Raw genomic sequence first — 21,361 nt, 5'->3', positions numbered from 1 at the left:
CTTCATACTCATCGCCCTGATGACGGAGGCAGTATGACCTCTGAAACGTTGGTAAACATCGACCAGACTACACAGCGCAACAACCCAGAAGACAGAAATCTTCATACTCATCGCCCTGATGACGGAGGCAGTATGACCTCCGAAACGTTGGTTAACATCGACCAGACTACACAGCGCAACAACCCAGAAGACAGAAATCTTCATACTCATCGCCCTGATGACGGAGGCAGTATGACCTCCGAAACGTTGGTTAACATCGACCAGACTACACATCGCAAGAACCCAGAAGACAGAAATCTTCTTCTGAGTCCATTTTCGTCAGTCAAAGTACCACGATATCTGCGACACACGCTGTAAAAATTGTACTTATTTTAATTTCCGTGATTCTAAAAGTGTCATCGAAAGATTCAGGTGACGTGGGCTAATATTTATTTTCGGGACGTGTTCGAGAACATTAAGAAGACCTTCGAAATCAAGAATGTTAAATGTTCGTTTTTGTGATACCGAACGGGAAATCAAGACGTTCAGATTTTAACTTTTCTCTGTGCAAATCCCACAAATACTTCCGTTTGTGACATTGCAACAACGGAGGCAGGACGAAGTACCAGTGTCGTTTCTGGTCTGCTGATAAGATTTTCTGTCCTTGCACAAGTTCTTTCGAAACTCTAACCTAAAAGACGCAATTACGTACCTGAAATCTGCATGACTTTTACTTCGTATCTTGAGATAAGACTTATCTCAGCTGAACCAATAAAAATCAGTATGTCGGTCATTTGATAGTGCCACTGACACATTATCAGGTAATCAGAAGCTTTCAAGAAAACTAAATATTTTCCTTATTAGTTGTTTTCTAGTGATGGCTGTAAACTGTCCTGGACTTTGTAAGGTAAGAAAATATTCTATTCTTCATGTGGGACTACTCGAACTCAAAAGAAATGTCTAGTTGTTCAGTGCCCTCAGTTTTGAATTCTTAATGTACAGAAGAATTTTCGTAAAGATGTAGCCTTCAGCAATGAATTCGCGTCTTAAAACAATGTCTGGATCTATCGATTACGTCCTAAAAAAAGTTGCTTTTACGAGACGACGGATTTCGCTGTTTTGAAAATACACAAACCTCGAGAATCATATTTTAGACACGGCTCTCTCCTCTCTGAATAACGGGGGGGAAAATGCCTAAGTTCTTTTGAAAAGACTTTTACAACAACGAAAAGTTCCTGCAATTACATACGTGGCACTACAACACAAGTATAAGATTTGTACGATTAAACTGTATAAAGGATTAATTAAGCGGGATTGGTATTATTTATTACACCCAGGAAGGGCCCAAAATTCTCCTTCGTCTGATAAAAATCAGTGAATTGTTACAGTGCAAGTGTTTCGACTCCTGCCCCATTCGTTTGCATTATTTTGGTGACAGTCTACTTAACTTAAGTTTACTTACCTACCTCTGTTGTTGTACCAGAGACATATTTAATCAACTAATAGCCCTTATTTACGTACGTACGTGTATACGAGGTGCGATCGGAAAGTTTCAAGACTGTGTCATTAGAGGGCGAACCGGATGTAGTACGAGCTTCTGCCGCTAGGGGGTGCGGCCTACATTCATAGTGAATCAGTGTGCCAGCCGGCATCATCGAATTAGCATTTGTTTCTTAGTTACGGGCGTTTTGGTAGTGCATTACACCGACCCTCCTGCGATTTCGGAATGGCGTGTGCATCAAATTTTGCCAAAGACTCGCCAAAACGGCTACGGAAACCTATGAAATGCTAAAGCAAGCATTTGGGGAGTCCGCAAACTTTTGTGTGGCATTCACGTTTTAAAAATGGCCGAACCTCTGTCGATGATGACGAGCGTTCTGGACGACCATCTTCGAGCACAACGCCCGAAAATATTACGAAGATCGACGTCGTACCATCAACGACTTGTGCGACATTGTTGGGATAGGCTATGGGACCTGTCAGCTGATTCTAAAGGAAGAACTCCACATGCGACGCATCCTGTCTGAGGACCAGAAGCAGAATCAACTTGACTTCTCGTTTGTCAGGAGCTCAAAGATCTTGCAAGAACTGACCCCAACTTCCTTTCTAAGCTCCGTGTGACTTCTTCCTCTTCCCAAAGATGAAAATTCAGCTAAAGGGAAGGAGATTTGAGACGATAGAAGAGATTCAAGCAGAATCGCAGATGGTGCTTGACAGGCTGACAAAGAAAGATTTCCAGGGATGCTTCCAGGCTTGGCAGCGGCGCTGGGATCGTTGTGTTCACTCCCAGGGGAACTACTTCGAGGGTGATGGATGAATTTAATACCTGAGATAAGTGTACGGGTTTTTATAGGCGCAGTCTTTAAACTTTCCGATCGCACCTCGTATATACACTTGTCTCACGAGGAAAGGTCATTTTAAGCGGGAAAAAAAGTGTATAAGTGCATGTGTCCTTGCGTGTTATTAAAATGTCTTCGCTTATTTTCAAATACAAGGCCGTGAAACTTTCTCGGAATGTTTCTCCTTTGAGCACTTGAGCCGAGATAAAGGAAATGTCATGTATTGTTATTGGACCGAGACAGATGTCACGTCGCTGACTGACAACTCTGAAGTGTACAGCATTTGGCAAAACAACAACTCACTTAGACGGAGGAGTTCGAAACTCCAGGAGTTTGTTGTTAGGGGGAGGGGGGGAAGATAATTTGGAACATAAAACGTGAATAATACTTTATCAGATTCGCGACTGTCTCGACGTTTTTATTATTATCATCGTCTGACGGGAGCCCCGAGGTACGAACTCGTGGAAGGAGAGACCAAGGTCCACGCCCGCAAGGGTCAGACATGAGGTCAGATGCGTTGAGGGACGAGTGTCTCCGCCCACTCGCGAGATATCGACACGAACGGGTGCAATGTTTCGTGTTTCTATCATCAACGGCGCACAAGTGAACAGGAAGGCGAAATTAAATTTCCTGGTTGCCAGAACAAAGATTTCTATCACCAGACTGACCCCAAGAAACTTGGAATGAGAGAATAAGCCACGACGCTCACAGACAGCGCGCTGAGCCAGATAAGGGCAGGTTATCTGACAAACAGACTTAAGGTCGATTCATTGTTCACGACTTTGAACAAATAAAATAAGTAAGTCTGAAGATTTCTGTCTTCTGGGCTGTAGAAGTTTACTGACGTTTCGGATGTCCTTGCTGCCTCCATCATCAGGGCGACGACCATAAACTTCTACCAGACACAGCCAGCCGCGAAAACCTCAGATGAAAACTAATCATTAACTTTGTAAAAATGCAGAAGTAACTTTTCCTGTCATTAAGAGTGCCTGCCCCCTTCTGTAAATGTCACAGTAAACTGAGGCACGAATCGTACCTCCTGGGGATGTCGTAACACGTCTTACGAGGCACAACAGCGACTTCGGGCTTTTTTTAAACTCTCGCCGTCACCAATAACAACGTAGGACATCGCCCTTAAACGTGTTATTCTGTTAAATCAGGCATCAGCTAGGACCAAGGAGATCGCGTGTGGAAATTCCTCCTTCTCACGACTTTCTGTTGACGACAGGTCCAGCTGTAGACACGTGGCACGTCAGAGGACAATGTCGATCCTGGCCCGACCCAGAAGACGGTCGCACACGGCCGGAGATGCGATGATGTCGGGTAGCCCGCCGAATCCTCCTCCGTTGGTGCGCCAGAACAGTGCGAATGTGACGGCGACCGACAGCAACCCGCCACGCATCGCCGCCAAGGTCAAGAAACCGGAAACTGCGCTCGTCAACAGGTACGCATTCCTTGTTTCCAGGTCGTCGAGTTGACGGCGTTCACTGCGAGGAACATCATTTCGACCGAAGAACTTCTCACGAAATTGTCTTCAGCGGAAGGCCTTCTTCTCGTAGGCCATCGTTGTGATCCGAAGGTCACCGATAAAATTCGTTTCTCAAGACTTCCGACGATTGCCGAGTTCTTGCACTTTGCCCATCGTCTGAATCGACGTTTCAAAGACCGAATCCGCTTCCTTCCTCAAGTGCAAGGAAGCCGCGGGAGGCACCTATTCTGTCCAGTCCGTTACAAATTCTAAAACCAAGTAATCCAGAGGCCATTGTTCCTCAGATAATTCTTGCACTGCAATCTCAGTTAATTGTTGTACCTTAGGCCAGTCTTGCAACAATCGTATAGGTAGCCAGGGTTACCATTATTGCGCAACAATAGACACCAGTCGTATGGATTCCCTATCCCGTAGGAGAAATGTGACACAGACAGACAGACAGACCAATGACGACACGGCTTAATGTTATCCTCCCATCTCTTTCTTGGTCTTCCACTGAGACATTACTCAAGGCGATTTCCCTACCGGCAAGCATTTCTTTTACCATCAGAATCTAGGACGCAACAAATGATTTAGTGTTTAACCTACACATTGTAGAATGAACGTCTATGCTGTACTCTTTCACAAAACATGCAGATGATATTATTATTCCCACTTTTAAGACGGCAACTGAAACGTCTGCCGAAACGTCGGTCAACTTCAAATCTTCCACGCAGCTCTCACCCAAAATTCACTCACAATAGCACAATGTATTTGAAACAGTCCGCGTGCGCACCGAGGCTCGTTTGTTTTCCGAAACTGAGGCCCAATCCGTCGTGTTCGGAATGGCGCTGATGTCTCTTTGATCTGACTGTGATCGTCCGTGGTCAAGGTTGGCACCCCTGCTGAGTAGCTATTTTGGAGGCCCCGGATTAAAATCTCGGCCCAGAGACCGCTGTCCCAGTTCCTTTGCCGCCTTCCCCATCTATAATTCTGTTATTCAGCGGCTTTAAGCTCACTGCAAATACATTAATAACAAACCAGTCTTTTGTTTCTAGTGGCAAATCGGAATGATCTTTATACCAAGTGTCACGTCACTGTTAGAAAACACAGCTGCAAAGTTGAGAGCCGATTACATTGTTGGAATCTCACAACGAAGTCTTCGGATCACATACTCGCAACAATGGCCCTGGATAGGCCACCATTGTTTCATTTTGATATTCGTTTCGAGTAAGAGTGCTCTATGTCCACAGTTTCGACCACGAACTCTTTTCCTACTGACATTAACAGGGTTTCTTACCTCTGACTTGTGCCAACTGTCTGCAGGATGTCAATGGGCGTGGTGGAAGATCTTCTGGAGTGCAGAATTTGCAACCAGCGACTTCGATGCCCCAAGATGCTGTCCTGCCAACACACTTTCTGCCTGTCCTGTCTCCAGGAACTCGTTCTTCCAACAAGCAACGGTAAGCGGTTGAAGTTCGCCTTCCATCAACAATGACATTAGATTTTTCTCAGGCGATCTCAAGCTTTTTGAAGTCGCAACGTCGATCCGGCTTTTGAGTGGTGTTGAAGTTCGCGGTATTCCCCGACGTTTCGGAGATCCTTACCGTATCCATTTTCAAGGCTGACATCTCACTTCCACACTCGTATATAAACGTGAGGCTTGATCTGGAGGATTACGAGACATCGAAAATGTAAACTGGGGAACATTTTGACAAGAATGAGACATGAAAAATGCGTACAAAATTCAGGTAGGGAAGTCTGAAAACAGATCAAGGCGGATCTTCGTCGAAAATGGTGTCAATTTGGCTCATCTAGTAATGACCGTAATAAACTAATGAGTCTTATAAAATGTCGTCGAGTAACTGAGCCCGCGTTTCTAATTCCAGCCGTTCAATGTCCGAACTGTGGCCTGAACGCGAATCTGCAAGCGACTGGTCCTCAGGGAATCGCGTATCTGCCATCCAACCTCTACCTCGACTCGCTGCTAAACATGTTTCAGCAGGACAGCGCATGCGCAACAGGCGACCACAACCACGACAAGAAATGCAGCCAGTGCCAGACTGTTGGCAGCGCTTCGGCGTGTCAGCACTGTCGACAGGCGAGTCACGTGACAAACTAGCGTCCTTGACACAGTCCCTGCGTAGGATTTGACGTTTGCAAAGCGGTGATTATGCACCTGAAGATGGCTGTCTTCTGGGTTGTTGTAGTCTGGTAGAAGTTTACCGACGTTTCAGAAGACAGCCATCTTTGTTACTTGCGAATTTGCTTTCCTACTCGAAGGAATGTTACAGGGCTAATGGTTAGTGTTTTAGTCTGGAATTCACAAAGTCCCTATTTTTTGATCCGAGGCGTCTCAATTAAAATGAAAATAAAGTTTAGTATGACACTAGAATTATTCCTTACTGTCCGCTCACATCATCATGCATTGTTGCCAGCTTCTATTAGTCTTATCAACAATGACGTAGTTCCCAGTCTTTAATCATTGGTGTCGTTAGTAATGTGCGTTATATAAGTATTCACGTGCGTACGCACATATGTATGCAGTAACTATTTTAATCAGTCTTGAGTAAATATACTATTAACAATACTATACTCCACTATATGATATCAAACTATGCTATTGACATGTTAGAAATGAAATGAGTGTCATCACTCAGAAAGTAGGCTTTAATAGATTCGTGCTGATACGAACTTCTTTGTCTTGGAACTCACTCTCCATGTTTTACCATGAGCACTTCCTGTATGTTCGATTAGTGTTAACTGGCCTTGTGTATTCCTTCATTTATCTGTTTTGTCATGTACAAACAATTTCCTATTATCTCAGGTAACGAGATAGAGTCCTATCGACAAAGGAACAACCTAACCTAACATTTACATCAATCAGACAATCATTAAAGCACACATTCCATTGCGCAATGCACTGTTTCCTGGGCACAGCAATGCTTTTCTGGTTATCTTTATAACTAACAAAAATACTAATTGACTTCTGTTTACAGGCATTCTGTATCATCTGCTGGCCAAGTCACATCAAAGAACTGAAGTCGCAGCTGCCAAACCTTCTGGACCAGTTACAAGGTGCCCAGGAAAGGCTAGATCATCACATACAGGATTTCAGGGTGTGTTCTTTATTACAAAATGCAGCCACTCTTGACGAGACAATTTATACCAGACCACAGCACACATTTAGCTTTTTGTACTTTGTAAACCATTACTTCTTTGAAAACATTTGTTAATTATTTTTATGCGGGACTCTCTTAGGGACAGCCCTCTCCAGGGAGTAGTTGCCCCTGCCCTTAGTGAGCTCCAGGTCACACTGTCCTGGTGGGTAGCACCTGGTTAGGGCCCCTTCCCCAGAGCTACATGGGGGGACTAGATGGGAGTAGTAGTCACGGTGAAGATAACCCAACTAAAAGTAAAAAGTAAATCTGTCTCACTATGCGCCATGTAGGCGCTTGGGGGGAGAGGTAATATAGCTCCTACTCATTCTTGACCTCGGCACTTGATGCCGTTGGACAGGAGGCTGGGTGGGACCCAGAACCGGTCTGGACGCAGAGGCTAGAGTAAAAATCCTCTGCCCCCTCTGGGATCGAACCCTGGTCATCCAGCCCGTAGCCAGTCACTATACTCTATGTACTCTGAATAATGCTAGTGTTGTTCCCATCTCAGAAAATCTAACAGTTGTTGTGGTTGAAACAGAATTTTAGAAAAATGTCAGCTCGTGTGTCTCTATATTAATCACGGAACACCACAAAGTTCATTAACATGGTTTGACCGAGCATACATATGTACAGGACTGTGATTATTCACAATATTCTGTAATGGCATTGAATTAAACTGTTTTACTTTATAAATTATTCATGTAAAACAGAGGTAAAAGTTTGTGTTATTTTTCTCAGGATGTCTGCAAAAGACTGAAAGAACACATTAATGTCGCCGTGGAGGTGAAGATACAAACTTTGAGAGTTGAGCAGGAGAAGATGAACGTCAAAGCCAACGAACTGCTGAATCAAGGAGAAGAGTCTGTGAAGACTTTGCTGAAGAGGATAAGAGACATCGAGGAAACAGTTTCCAAAGGTCCAGACTTCGATACCATCTCCGAAAACAGGAAGAAGGTTGTGAAATTAGAATATAAGAATGTAGCCCAGTAAAGTTTGAGGTTGCGCATATGAGATACATCTTATTGCACAATTCATAGCGTATACTTATATCGCTATTACAGTCCGTTAAACCAAGTCACAGTTAATACTGACTTTTTTGTATCGTGCTTTGGTCATTTCACTGTTAAATCATTCCGAGGATTTTATTACCAAAGTTACCAGAAAATGGTCTCACTTGAAGTTACAATTATGTACTTTTGAGAAACAAATTTATACTTATTTAACTGCTGTATTAGAATTTTGTACTTCTCATCACTCTGATGCATTCTACATGTCCTCCATCTCATTTATCAACCTTGATTTGAGCATTGCAAAGAAATCCATAATTTTCCCTGTTCTTCTGTATGGTCACGTAAGACCTTACAAATTGAACGTGTTTGAGAAGGGGGTACGCACAGATGAATAATGCATGAGATTTTGGTCAGAAAACATGAATGGAGAACACCACTTCGAAAGACCTGGGTGTATATAGTGGATAATATTAAAATGGACAACACATAATGAAGGAGGGTGTCGACTGGACTCATTTGGCAGACTCCTGTAAACACAGTAATGAAATGCAAGAAATTAACTTCTGATGAAGGGCTCAGCTCCACAGAAAGAATTACAATGAGTTACTTAATAGGCCTAACACACATATTATTGTGATAGCCTATATAATATCACTGAGTAATAATATTTTTATTTCTTAAACTGATCTTTAACCAGTACGACCTGATGTTACAAGAACACATTCAGTTTTGCGTGCTTGCATCACTGACAGATCCAGATGCCTCAAAATCTGATTTTCCAGACAACTGTGCCTAAAGATTCTCAGGAGAACAAACAAGCATCAGCAACAGACTTACGATACAAAATTAAATTCACGTGACTTGGTTTGTATCAGATCTGTCACAGGTTCCGTTAAAATCCATCGGGAACGGTGCTGTCACAAGAACAGACATGTCACAGATGGAAAGAGTTATACGCATTTATTTTTCTTATGTCCTGGAATGTAAATAATAAATAGAGAGAATAATGATAATGAATTGTCGTGGCAGGTGGCACTGTTTCTGCAGCTGCACCATAACACGTCATCGCTGCTAGAGGAAGTGTCCAACTGGGGCGAAGCACGCCCCACTTTCGACGCAGACAACTTCAGAATTGACATAGCAGAGGAAAGCAGAGCTGGAAGTGAGGTCGACAATGTGTTCGATGATGATCCAGTGTTCAATACCGCACAGGCTGCTCAGGTCAATTCACCAGACAGCTTGTGCGAGTACTACAGGTAGAAACAAAACATTCTACCACCTTAATTTCTTTCAAATGAACCATCCCATTCCGTTAAGCTAGTAATAACTCCAAAGTTATAATTATACAATCTGTCAATCAATTCTGTTATTGACGGGCTTGAGATTCCCATGAGGTTCAAACCATGAGGTAAAATTTCAAAAGTTTACGTCACCTATCTGAAGACTAATTAATGCATAAATGTGCTTAGACAGAATTTATGGGTGGGTTTATAGTCTGTGTTAACACAAAATTTACCATGCCTAGCTCACCGGTTCATTAGTTACCACCATAAAAAGGAACGTAAGTATAAAATTCACATCGCTGTCATGTTATCTGACATTCTATGAAATTTACCACAACAAAAGTACCAAATCAGAAGTAAGTTCACCTATCACAGTGTATACAAAAGAATAGATCAGTCAAATCTTACATGGTATTAGGTAATTAATATTTATAGATGATGGGATCTATCATAACTTTAACAGTTACAATTTTTATTGTGGGAAGAATAACTGTGATCCATAATTCAGGGCCCACTGTTTCACGCCTCGGATTAACCTCGGTCGCTCAGTATTGCAGCGGCCAGCAGGAGTAGGAGTAGCCCCTTGGAACAATGGAGTGAACATGTACATAGCGGGGACAGACGGGCGGCAGGTTCTGGTCATAGATCGCAGCAGAATGAAGCTGGTGCACCAGTTGAGTGCCCCCAACTTGCTCTACCCACACGGACTTGCCTTCTCAAAGCCTCTCCGTGAAGTATACGTTACAGGTACTGTCTTCACACAGATTCCCTTCTGTCTTGGAACCTGAGGGTCAATCACCACAAAGTTCTTCCATTAGACACTATGTATTGTATATAGTTCAAATTTTCACTGATTCCTAGCATTATACCCCTTGAAGCCATCACTTTTTTTACCCCCTGAGAGTTATACATATGCACGTGGTTTCGACCTTATGACCTGTACTGTCGAGGGGATATGGAGGAAAACTCCTGCTAGTCCAACATAATGGCAAAAGTGCTATGTTAAAAGATACGAGCCAATGAAAGAATTCGTACTTGGCAGTTGGCGTATAAATGAAAATATAAATTAAATACTTCCAAAATCAGTGTGAAAAGTTGTGATTTCGCGATATACCAAATAAATGTTTACATAAAGAGAAGAATTATGCCGTGTTCTTTCCACTGCGACATGATTACATCAAGCCTCCTGCATGTTCATTATACACGTGTATGCTTTCTTACTGCAGACAAGTGGAACCACTGTGTACACGTGTTCAGTGCTGAAGGGACTTACTTGCGCCAGTTGGGAAAGAAGGGCCATGCTGAAGGCCACTTCCAGTCCCCCGAAGGAATTACGTCTGGGCCTGGACCTGATGGAAATGATGATGAAACGATGCTGTATGTGTGTGACACAGGGAATGACAGGGTTCAGGCAAGTACGATGCCCCTGCTCACGTTCACATATCCAATCTATTTGAAATAGCTCAACTTAATTCATTTTCACAACTGTATATAAACTAAAACAATCTAAACTCCTGAAGTGACATTCCTTCCACTACAGAAGCAACATTTGTGTCAGCCGGGGTAGCTCAGTCAATATAGTGACTGGTTCTGGGCTGGGGGATTGGGGTTCAATCCCTGACACAGCCAGAGGATTTGCCTTTGCGCCCAAACTGGCTCTGGGGCCCACCCAGCCTCCTGTCCAGTGGGTATTGCGATCCCAGGACAGGGTGTGACGCTGACCACTCACCCCATCTATTGCCGAGGTCAAGAACGAGTAGGAGCTATACTTCCTCTCCTCTAAGTGTCAATATTGGCATATAATGGGACGGCTTTATTTTTTACAGAAGCAACATCTATTAGTTTGTCATTATGTGGAATTAAAAAGTGAGGTATTTAAATTAATTTGTGCATAGTAAGAAAGTTTCAAAAGGAATCCCACTTGACATAAGTTGTGCGCTAGTTTGAACAGACCACTTTCAAAAAAACATATTACTAAACACAAACAATAAACAAACATGTTTTAGATTTTACATTTTCACAGTAGTGAAACTGTGAACTGTGGTCTTCCGCGCTGTGAAACCACACAGTCTGGTCAGTGGTTACCAGTGTTTCAGAAGGATACACAGCTTCCATCTTTAGTGTAGGAGTTCTACCTTGAAGATCTAACAATCCAAAACACAAATGTGTTCATTGCATCACACAGTCAATTGTACAAATTTAGTGAAGTCCCCATTTCAAATATTTTCTCCACTTCAGTGTCTGTCAACTATCGTCTTGAAAACATTAAGATACATGAAGAAAATCTATGTAACAGAATATATTAATACCATTTCAAATTTATCATGTGCAAATACTTTTTCAGATCATTCGACCCCTTGATGGGAGCGTAATTCGCATTTTGGGGATTCTGGATCCATTACCAGGACACAAGTTTAAGCGCACTGAGTTTAATCAACCGACAGGAATTGCTATTTCCCAGGACAGAGTCGTGGTTGTTGATTTTGGAAATAAACGAATTAAGGTGAGATAAAATTTGCTTTTACTATGTAAGCTGCATGATATGAAACATCCTGAGACTGAACCGTCCTCTTGTTTTAGCAAGTCTCGGCGTAAATTAATTTTTATTTCTAGTGCTAATTCAGATTTAACGCAGTAAGCCTACTCCGTAACCAGGTCCTCTTCGGTCGCCATATACCAGAGCAAGAAACGGGAGCACCTCAGCTATTCATATATGTACGACAAGAATGTTTCTGACATTACTAGGAGTCATATACTGTATAACACTCTCATTGAGTTTGTATACCCTAAAAAGCTAGTTAGGCTAATTGAAATGTGGTGAGGTCGTTGCAGGTAAACATTCATCATATTTGGAATGGTCAGAATGAATCACAAGTCTTATCACCGTTGCTTTTCACTCCCCATTAGCTTTGGACGCCCCCATAATGGACAGAAAAGGTGGACAGCGTGTGATAACAAGCATCTAATTATATCCTCTACATCCTCATGTATGTTAGTGGAACACTGCAGAAAATTATCCTTCACGTGTATTTTACTATAATATGGTTCCTGTTATGCCTTGTTATGGATCACGTGTACATACCTGTGCACATATTTAGCTGTTTCATGTAATGGTACTACAATTTATGTGCTCTTTCTAGTGTTAAATTACATTGACTCTATTTTTATCTGGATATTTATAAATTATGCCTCTTTAGAGAAAAAACTTATTTTACTCAGATCTTACGTCTCCCACAAATTCAAAATAATTGTTTCACCTCTCGCTGCATTTTAATTGTAGGCACATGTGTCCATATATTTAATGTATAAATAAACAAATAGGCATAATTGAGGGCCTACAAACGCAGAACCAGCCAAGTCCAAGAACATCAGGACGGAATGAACCTAAATAAAGTAAATCAGCTACAGGTCTATGCTGCTAACTAGCAAACGAACAAGCTGACTTAAGGAACCCGAATGTTCATCACCGAATTAACCAAAGCCCTCCACCGGACCCTGTCCTGGGCCAACAAAATCCAGTCTCCTTCAACTCCTATCTCCGATAGATCCCGCCTGACATTATCCTCCCATCTACGTCTAGGTCTCCCCAGAGGTCTCTTCCCCTCAGGCTTCCTCCTGCCTGAGATTATCCTCCCATCTACTTCTAGGTCTCCCCAGAGGTCTCTTCCCCTCATGCTTCCTCCTGCCTGAGATTATCCTCCCATCTACGTCTAGGTCTCTCCAGGGGTATCTTCCCCTCAGGCTTCCTCCTGCCTGAGATTATCCTCCCATCTACATCTAGGTCTCCCCAGAGGTCTCTTCCCCTCAGGCTTCCTCCCGCCTGAGATTAACCTCCCATCTACGTCTAGGTCTCCCCAGAGGTCTCTTCCCCTCAGGCTTCCTCCCGCCTGAGATTATCCTCCCATCTACGTCTAGGTCTCTCCAGGGGTATCTTCCCCTCAGGCTTCCTCCTGCCTGAGATTATCCTCCCATCTACGTCTAGGTCTCCCCAGTGGTCTCTTCCCCTGAGGCTTCCTCCCACCTGAGATTATCCTCCCATCTATGTCTAGGTCTCCCCAGAGGTCTCTTCCCCTCATGCTTCCTCCTGCCTGAGATTATCCTCCCATCTACTTCTAGGTCTCCCCAGAGGTCTCTTCCCCTCATGCTTCCTCCCGCCTGAGATTATCCTCCCATCTACGTCTAGGTCTCCCCAGCGGTCTCTTTCCATCAGGCTTCCTCCCGCCTGAGATTATCCTCCCATCTACGTCTAGGTCTCCCCAGAGGTCTCTCCCCCTCAGGCTTCCTCCTGCCTGAGATTATCCTCCCATCTACGTCTAGGTCTCCCCAGTGGTCTCTTCCCCTGAGGCTTCCTCCCACCTGAGATTATCCTCCCATCTATGTCTAGGTCTCCCCAGAGGTCTCTTCCCCTCATGCTTCCTCCTGCCTGAGATTATCCTCCCATCTACGTCTAGGTCTCCCCAGAGGTCTCTTCCCCTCATGCTTCCTCCTGCCTGAGATTATCCTCCCATCTACGTCTAGGTCTCCCCAGAGGTCTCTTCCCCTCAGGCTTCCTCCCACCTGAGATTATCCTCCCATCTATGTCTAGGTCTCCCCAGAGGTCTCTTCCCCTCAGGCTTCCTCCCACCTGAGATTATCCTCCCATCTACGTCTAGGTCTCCCCAGTGGTCTCTTCCCCTCAGGCTTCCTCCCACCTGAGATTATCCTCCCATCTATGTCTAGGTCTCCCCAGAGGTCTCTTCCCCTCAGGCTTCCTCCTGCCTGAGATTATCCTCCCATCTACGTCTAGGTCTCCCCAGAGGTCTCTTTCCCTCGGGCTTCCCGACCAATACCCGGTGCACATGCCCTGCCCATCTCATTCTTCTTGACTTAATCACCCTGACAATATTTGGGGAGGAGATTAACTTACTATATGAAATGAAATTCATGATGATGAACACACAAACTCTAATGGGAACATGGCCTACACACAGAAGCATAAAAAGTCAAGTAAATTTGTTCAGGAGAGGATCCAGAAACAAAGTTTTGTGAGCACATAGATGAACCTCCAGTTTCCATAACAGCATGTTGTGTGTCATGAACATTGCTGTGATGCGTAAACTGTTGCGCACACATTTAACTTCTGAATCTATCACAAGGTCTTTGAACACCTCTTCGTGAAAAACAGGATGCACCTAGGGTCCCTCATGGCCAGCGCCACATAACAACCCATTTTACTATCTTCATACCTTTGCAATTCTTAAATTGACCTTATTTATTTTTCTGTTGCAGATCTACTCTCTTACAGGCGAGAGACTGAGTGAATTTGGGTCAATGGGAGAAGCCAGAGGCCAGTTCCGCTCACCAGAGTGCGTTGCTGTCGATCCCCTAGGGTTTATCCTCATCGGGGACAGCGGAAACGCGAGAGTTCAGATTTTCCGGCCAAACGGTACTCTCGTCAGAATATTTGGAGGCAGGGGATCACGCCCAGGAAAGTTTGCCTGGGTTTCTGGCATAGCCGTCTCTAATAACATGGACATCATCGTCACAGATTCCAAAAATAGTTCTGTGCAGATTTTTTAGCAGACATTACCTCATGTGACAATGTACTTCTTCTGGGTTATAATGCCACGTAGATTTGTAGTTAGTCACCAACGTTCTGAAGAAACATGCTGTCTGTATCTTCAACCCTGAAGATGGTGACATTATCTCTCCAATGCATTGGTATCTACTTACAAATCTACGTGGTACTAAAACCCAGAGCATCAACATGACATCCTCGCCGCAATGAGAACCTCAAACCTCACATACGTGTCACATTAGGTACCACATCCTCACCTACAGTTATGTATCATATAAACCCAGATTTATCAACCCGTGGTCCACCAATGTGGTTTTGTGCTTAAAGTGTACATTTTCTGTAATGCTGAGTAACTCTGTTTGATGAAAATTAGTTACCTGATATCATAAAACACAGCTTGTTAATGCTGCCAGTATTCGGCAGTAATTATTGTCGTCAGCTTAATGAATAACATGAAGGACTAAGATTTGTGTTACTGATGATGTAAGCAAATCACGACAATAAAAATTAAATATTATATTGAAAGATTAGCAAAAGCAGCAACAAAAGTATTCATTCATATCTGAACCCTGTCTGCAATATCACAGCTAAATTAGTAGCATTTTTTTAGTAAACTGTTGTGTGGTTTCAACAATTCTTCCGCTGTATAATTTGCGGTCTTAGAGTTAATATTAAAGGGTGAATGTGATCCCAGGTTTTGAAAGGGCTGAGAACCCCTGATATAAAATCTTTAAAGAATGTTTAATTTGGATGTCTGTGTACAGACATAACAGGAGTGCTCATGTGTGTAAGGAAGTTCCCTTATCTTTTAAAACTTAAATGGATTTTGGATATAATTTCAAATATGTATTATATCACAGCAAGAATAACTTAAACCAGTCAGACTGCACTTGTGATTATGTCTAAAATGACACGTTTTTCACCAATATACGAGGCGCGTCCTCAAAGTAAGTTTCCCTGGGGCCGTTTACAGAAACAAAACACAATTTCATGGAAATATTTATTGCAACAGATACAGCAAGTGTCCAGCTATTTTTCAACATATTCGCCACCGGAATTGAGACATTTGTCATACCGTGGGACCAACTTTTGAATACCTGTGTCGTAGAAGTCTGCCGCCTGGGATTGGAACCACTGTGTGACAACCATCTCCGCCTCTCTGTCATTCTCAAAACGCTGACGCTGACCGGACAGGAATTTCTTGAGGTGTAGGAAAAGATGGAAATCACTGGGAGCGAGGTCCGGGCTGTAGGGTGAATGATTAAACACCTCCCAGCTGAACTCCTGCAGGAGACTTGCTGTCCGTCGAGCCGTGTGCGGCCTAGCGTTATCACTGACCGCACTTCACAGTCGGCGGGAGCTGGAATAAGAACCTCCATCTTCAACAGCTGCAACGATGCTACTGTGAGAACGCGGGAGGTGCCGTTAGTGCATGCGCCATGCTACGTCATTGCTCTATCACGTACGCACAGTCGCTTCGCGCAATATAAGGTTTGCTAGCTGTGGGACGAGTGGGAAACTTAATTTGAGGACGCGCCTCGTATATCAGCACTGACTGAAATAACTTTCTTTGCTTGTTCCCCAAAATATACTTACAAAGTCCACAACAAATGATTACAATTTGAAAAAAAACTTTGCTGACACACTGTAGTAATCAAGCCATTTGTTTATCTTTTCTCTTTTTCATTTGAGTACTGGGCAACTCAAAGAATTTGGAGAAGCTCGGATCATCTACTGAGCATGAGGTCTTTGCTATTCCGAGGGATACCCTCCAATGTTTGACGTCAAATTTTGGGACGAGATTATGAAAGATTGTCAAAGTTGAGGGCAAACACATTGAACACATAATTATTAGAAATGGTTTGTAAAAGTTTACTGTTACGACATAAAACAGTCAGAAACACTGTGAGATAGGTAAAAGCCTCAAGGTTTAGTGAACACAGTCCAATTATATAATTTCACAATGGCGTGCGCCAGTGATGTGGCAGACCAGTCTCTTAGAATACTCTCTGCAATCGCTTTAGTGATCCTGTCCTTTAATTCTTGAAAACGAGTCAATGACGACAGCTGACAGACATGATCCTTCACGAATCCCTAGCCAGGTAAAAGAAACCTCATCGGCACGAGGTCCAATGAATTAGGAAACTGAAACTTGGGAATGGGGGATCCAAAACATCTTTCACATCTGCGTGGAGTGAGATGGCGTACCATCTTGCTGGAAGACCACATTTCTGTGAGGATCATCCTCATCAGTAATTTGTAGAATCAGACAGTTCTGTAGCATGTTTAGGTACACAGTACCATTGATATTTTCAACAGAAACGCAACGTAAAGCACAAAACATGTTTAATTTGGGGCTGTCCCATACGCGTTGCAGAATCGCGTGGGGATGGGCTGCTCGTTTCTTGAGATATGAAATATGTACTCATCGCTCAAAACGGCACATTCAAGCAGATCTTCATCTGTTTCATACCCAAATCACACGTCCGCACAGAACGGCCAATGTCTTTCACTGTCAACAGCCGTGATGGCTTGGCAGGTTTTTGAAAAACAAGTGCTGTGGTCTTTCCGTTCTGGTAATGCAACAGCCAGTAACTTCAAAATTCTGATGCATTTATCACTCTCTCACACACACACACACACATACACACAGAGAATTGATTCCTCTGGATAACCCTCATTAAAAGTAAGCCTACAAACTTCTTTCATTTTCCAAACGCTATGCAATAAGAGTAAAAGAAAAAACACTTTGGCAGTTATTTTCTGCTGACTAAATTCCATATTTCTATGTTCATATTGGCGTGTTATGCTTGGCAGTGTTGCCAGATCTTGCCAATGTTTCCAAAACTCCAAAAGAAGGATGAGAATGACGATGGTGCACAATTTAAAATTTTAATTTCTTGGCAATGAAGCAAAAGTCCACACTATTTTTTCCCCCCAAATAGATTAAATATTCTTTTATAATTAAGTCTACGCCACGGTGGTCTAGCGGTCAGAACACTAGCCTTGTAAGCCTGGGGTCCCGGGTTCAATTCCCGGTGGTGCTCAAATTTATAACTTGTGTTGGGCAAGGCCGTGGTCTAGGCATCACGGAGTTTTCCTCCGGGGGCTTCCCCGGTTTCTCCGTGGCATCCCAACAATTACTCCACTCACACACAGAAGAAGGCAATGGCAAACCACTTCTGATCATCTCTGCCAAGAATGTATATATGTATGAGCAGGTCCCTGAAAACCTCAAGAGGTTGGAAGGATCCTGTTCATAATATATGGACCTGTCGTCAGACAGAACACTACAAATAAAAATAAAAAAATAAATAATTAAGTCTGGTACAAAGGTCATAATTATGAAACTGTTGCAGATGTATGTACAAACTTCACGCCAAGAGATTCCTCAAGACAAATTACTGCTGGATGCCAAAATTTTGTATTTCTGACTTCTTAAGTAATGGAGATATTAACATATACGTGAAAAATGGTCTACTGCATCCTAAAAACTGCCTAATTTCATTAGTTAATATCTAATAATTTAGTTACAGTAAATAAAAATAAAACTTTGGGGTAAATTTTACTTCATAGATATCTAGTGGTAAAACAAAAAAACACAAAATTGATGACACTTGATTAAATTTTGTTCAATTTGATTTAGAACGACCCATCGACTGTTTTCTACGCTCTCTACTGATTAATTTCTTTATCAGAAAACAAGTAGAAATTATGAAAATCTAATGCACGTATGTAGCCCCGAGAGTATTTAATCAACTACGAAAATCGAGCCCAGAGGTGAGGATAGGAATTAAAAAAATCAGCAATAAATTACAAATTAAACACACGCACACTCTAAAAAATGTTGTTACAGCCCACAGAATACAATAATTTACTTGAAATCCCACTTACCTCAAACATCAAAAGTGGTCTCAAAATGGGCGGACAAAAGTTGTGAATCACCTCGGCGTACGTTAACACCTCTAGGTTTCGGCTGAGGTGATGCCACCGAAAAGACGTGAAAGACTAGTCGTACAGCAACCAAACTGTTTCCAGTAGCTCCCTGAATGGAAGCACGGCAACGTTCCTATTTTGGAAAAAACTGTCTGTATGTTACCAATTCAAAATGGAAGTTCCACAACAAAAACTGTGACTAAATTACATCAAACTCTTTCTGTCTAAAAGGTCCGTGCTGAGTCACATCAAATCTGTGGAGGTCAAAAGGTTTTACACTCTTTAACTAGCTTCTTTTATGGTTTACCATTCGTAACACCAGAGCATGAAGCTGACCACTCGTCCCCCTCTAGTGCTGAGGTCGAGAATGAGTAGGAGCTATAACTCCCCCCCCCTCCCAATGCCTACATGACATATAGTGGGACAGCTTTACTTTAATTACTTTACATACATAACACCGTTGATATTTCATTCCATAATAATATTTGTAGTCGATACAGCGTCTTCAAATATCATAGGATGCAAGAAATCAGCTGTACATGTCATTCATAGGAAAGCCATTTTTATAAATAATTATATATTAAAATTATTTGCTATCTGGAATTTTCCATCATCTTAGTTTAAAATAAAAGCCACAAACTGGCTCTGTTTCCGTCTTCGGGTGAAAGGGAAGGTACCCGCTCAGTTGGGTACGTCAGAAACAGCGAGTCTGATGATTGAAAAAGTCCAGATAGGAAATAATTTTAAGTGTAATCCACCATCGTCAAACTCCTTTAGAATTGAATTATATATCAAAATAACACTCCATACTTTTGGCCAAGTGCTATTGATGCACATTCCGGACGGCCACAATCGTGACCTGTATTGATACTGATCGATGAGATAAGCTAAGAATTAGCATGATAAAATTCTGTCTAAAATGATCATCAGTTAAATAAGGAGAATAGCTCTAAACCCAACATGAAACATTTTAATATTATGGAATTTGAAAATTTGTGAAGCATTCAAATAAATGCATTTCATAAAAAAATAAGTCTACCAGAATTCTTGCAAGTTAATCTTAACAGAAATGTCTTTGCCTATGAATTGACCGTAACTTGAACTGAAAAACATATATTCAATACATCATCCCTAAACTAAGCTTTTCTATAAGGACTTTGACATCACTCATGAAAACAGAAACTTTATAATTAGTCTACTTTGCTGATTTCCATTTGATCATGCCATATGGAATTATTTGCTGGGGAAACTTAACAGACAGCAAGAAGTAATTTGTGCCAAGAAAAAATCATTAGAATAATGGTAGGTATTAAAAGGAGAGCCTCGTGTAGAGAATTGTTTAAGAAATGTAATATTCTGTCACTAACCTATGAACTCTTGCTTTCATTATATCTTGTAGTGGACAACAAAAAACTTATAACTCAGATATACACAATATAAGTACAAGATACAAATATAACCTCAATGTGCCACACACAAACCTCAGTACTTATCAAAAAGGAGTCTACTACACTGGAAGTAAGTTTTCAATATCCCCCCCCCCCCCACTATAAAAAGTATGTATCACGATATAAAGAAGTTTAAGCCAGTACTAGAAGAGTACCTCCTGTCTCACTCCCTCTACTCCATAGAAAAATTTGCCTCAACAAAAAATTATAAGCAATTATAACCACACATATATGTAACTGTGGTTATGCTTTCTTGCGTAATTATTACTGTAAATTAATATAAATTACTGTCATAACTATTTGATTTATATTTGTATTCGAAAGAATTATTGTTATTTGTGCTATGACATCATGCTTGGTTTCGGCCTATGAGGGAACTATGGAATGTAAATAAATTCTATTCTATTCACGTACTTCCAGAAATGACAAAAGGACTGGTAATCAAACAGCGTAATAAACCATATCAACTCAGTCTGAATGTCTTGCGCAAGGTGCAGAATCACAGTAGCACAAATTTCTCTGAATGCATCCCCAATCTAGCATGAGTTACAAATTCGCTTTTAAACGTCTTAAAAATATTTCCTCCTGTAACTGAAAACACCAAAACAAAGATTTCCGTTTTATGTGAAGTAACTTACCTCAACAAAGATATTATAGTAAACAATTCTGTTTCCATTTGTTCTATTGTATGTTGTTTCTCTATTAGATTACTTTCACGTGTGTTTTGTTCAAGCATGGCTCCTGTCCGGTGCACAGTCACAAGTCGTAAATTACAAGAATCACCAACTTAACGAGTTGAGATGGCACACTATGTTTAGTAGATTTTTGATACACTGGTGCGTGGTGACCCAGAATCGGGTAAGAATGAGATGAAAATAAAGAAAATCAGTATTTTTGTAATATTTTTGCCAATAAATACCCATAATATTGGTAAATATAAATTTGATAATTTTAGCTACGATAATAATTTCTAACGCTTGTGTTGTCAGCAATGTAAGTTGGATTTGAGGGTTTTACGGCAGTGATTCTGTAGATGACTTCCTTTTCAGTGGGCCCTGTAAACCAGTAGAGGTATTAACAGCCACCTATTTTAATCACTTACGGAAAGTTGATAGCATACGTGGACATCTTGGCATGATTCACAAGAACTACTACAACAAGAGTTTCACTTTATACTTCG

The 21,361-nt window shown here is 41.9% G+C and overlaps 2 protein-coding genes across 6 annotated transcripts in view; one reads left to right on the top strand and one right to left on the bottom strand.

Annotated features, from left to right (window-relative positions):
- The window catches only part of LOC110837336 (double-stranded RNA-specific editase 1), a 33,758-nt gene extending 12,800 nt beyond the window's left edge, over positions 1 to 20,958 (bottom strand). The window contains exons 1-3 of one of the 4 annotated variants that reach the window (XR_015534245.1): positions 20,820 to 20,949; positions 18,692 to 18,866; positions 6,325 to 10,024 (exon numbers count right to left, since the gene is read on the bottom strand). The gene's annotated coding sequence lies outside the window, so the exon portion shown is untranslated. Of the gene's footprint in view, positions 1 to 5,086; positions 5,161 to 6,324; positions 10,025 to 18,691; positions 18,867 to 20,819 lie in introns of those variants that run through there. The other 3 variants (XM_087345431.1, XM_087345429.1, XM_087345430.1) reach the window with 3 other exon arrangements.
- Positions 683 to 15,322, top strand: LOC110837324 (uncharacterized). Of its 2 annotated transcripts, none has more exons than XM_087345395.1 (11): positions 683 to 800; positions 3,547 to 3,762; positions 5,113 to 5,249; positions 5,676 to 5,887; positions 6,786 to 6,905; positions 7,686 to 7,901; positions 8,987 to 9,213; positions 9,749 to 9,987; positions 10,467 to 10,651; positions 11,585 to 11,743; positions 14,509 to 15,322. In XM_087345395.1, the coding sequence occupies exons 2-11, from the start codon at positions 3,581 to 3,583 to the stop codon at positions 14,797 to 14,799; spliced, it is 1,968 nt and encodes a 655-aa protein (XP_087201521.1). In that variant the 5' UTR covers positions 683 to 800; positions 3,547 to 3,580; the 3' UTR covers positions 14,800 to 15,322. The 2 variants fall into 2 exon arrangements, with proteins under 2 accessions (XP_087201521.1, XP_021934999.2); XM_022079307.2 differs by having other exon boundaries at positions 798 to 886.
- Positions 20,959 to 21,361: the final 403 nt, after the last annotated feature.

This window comes from Zootermopsis nevadensis, unplaced genomic scaffold, assembly GCF_977971745.1.
Source record: "Zootermopsis nevadensis isolate Lab colony 2312 unplaced genomic scaffold, Znev_1.0 Znev_ptg000009l, whole genome shotgun sequence".
Classification (NCBI taxonomy): Eukaryota; Metazoa; Arthropoda; class Insecta; order Blattodea; family Termopsidae; genus Zootermopsis; species Zootermopsis nevadensis.
This window is presented reverse-complemented; position numbering and strand designations above follow the sequence as displayed.

What these genes read in the sequence shown, in the direction of transcription:
- LOC110837324 (XM_087345395.1), top strand. Translation starts at nt 3,581, where the DNA reads ATGTCGATCCTGGCCCGACCCAGAAGACGGTCGCACACGGCCGGAGAT. An exon ending in GAAACTGCGCTCGTCAACAG is followed by an intron (nt 3,763 to 5,112) that starts GTACGCATTCCT and finishes AACTGTCTGCAG; the next exon opens with GATGTCAATGGGCGTGGTGG. An exon ending in TCTCCGAAAACAGGAAGAAG is followed by an intron (nt 7,902 to 8,986) that starts GTTGTGAAATTA and finishes TTGTCGTGGCAG; the next exon opens with GTGGCACTGTTTCTGCAGCT.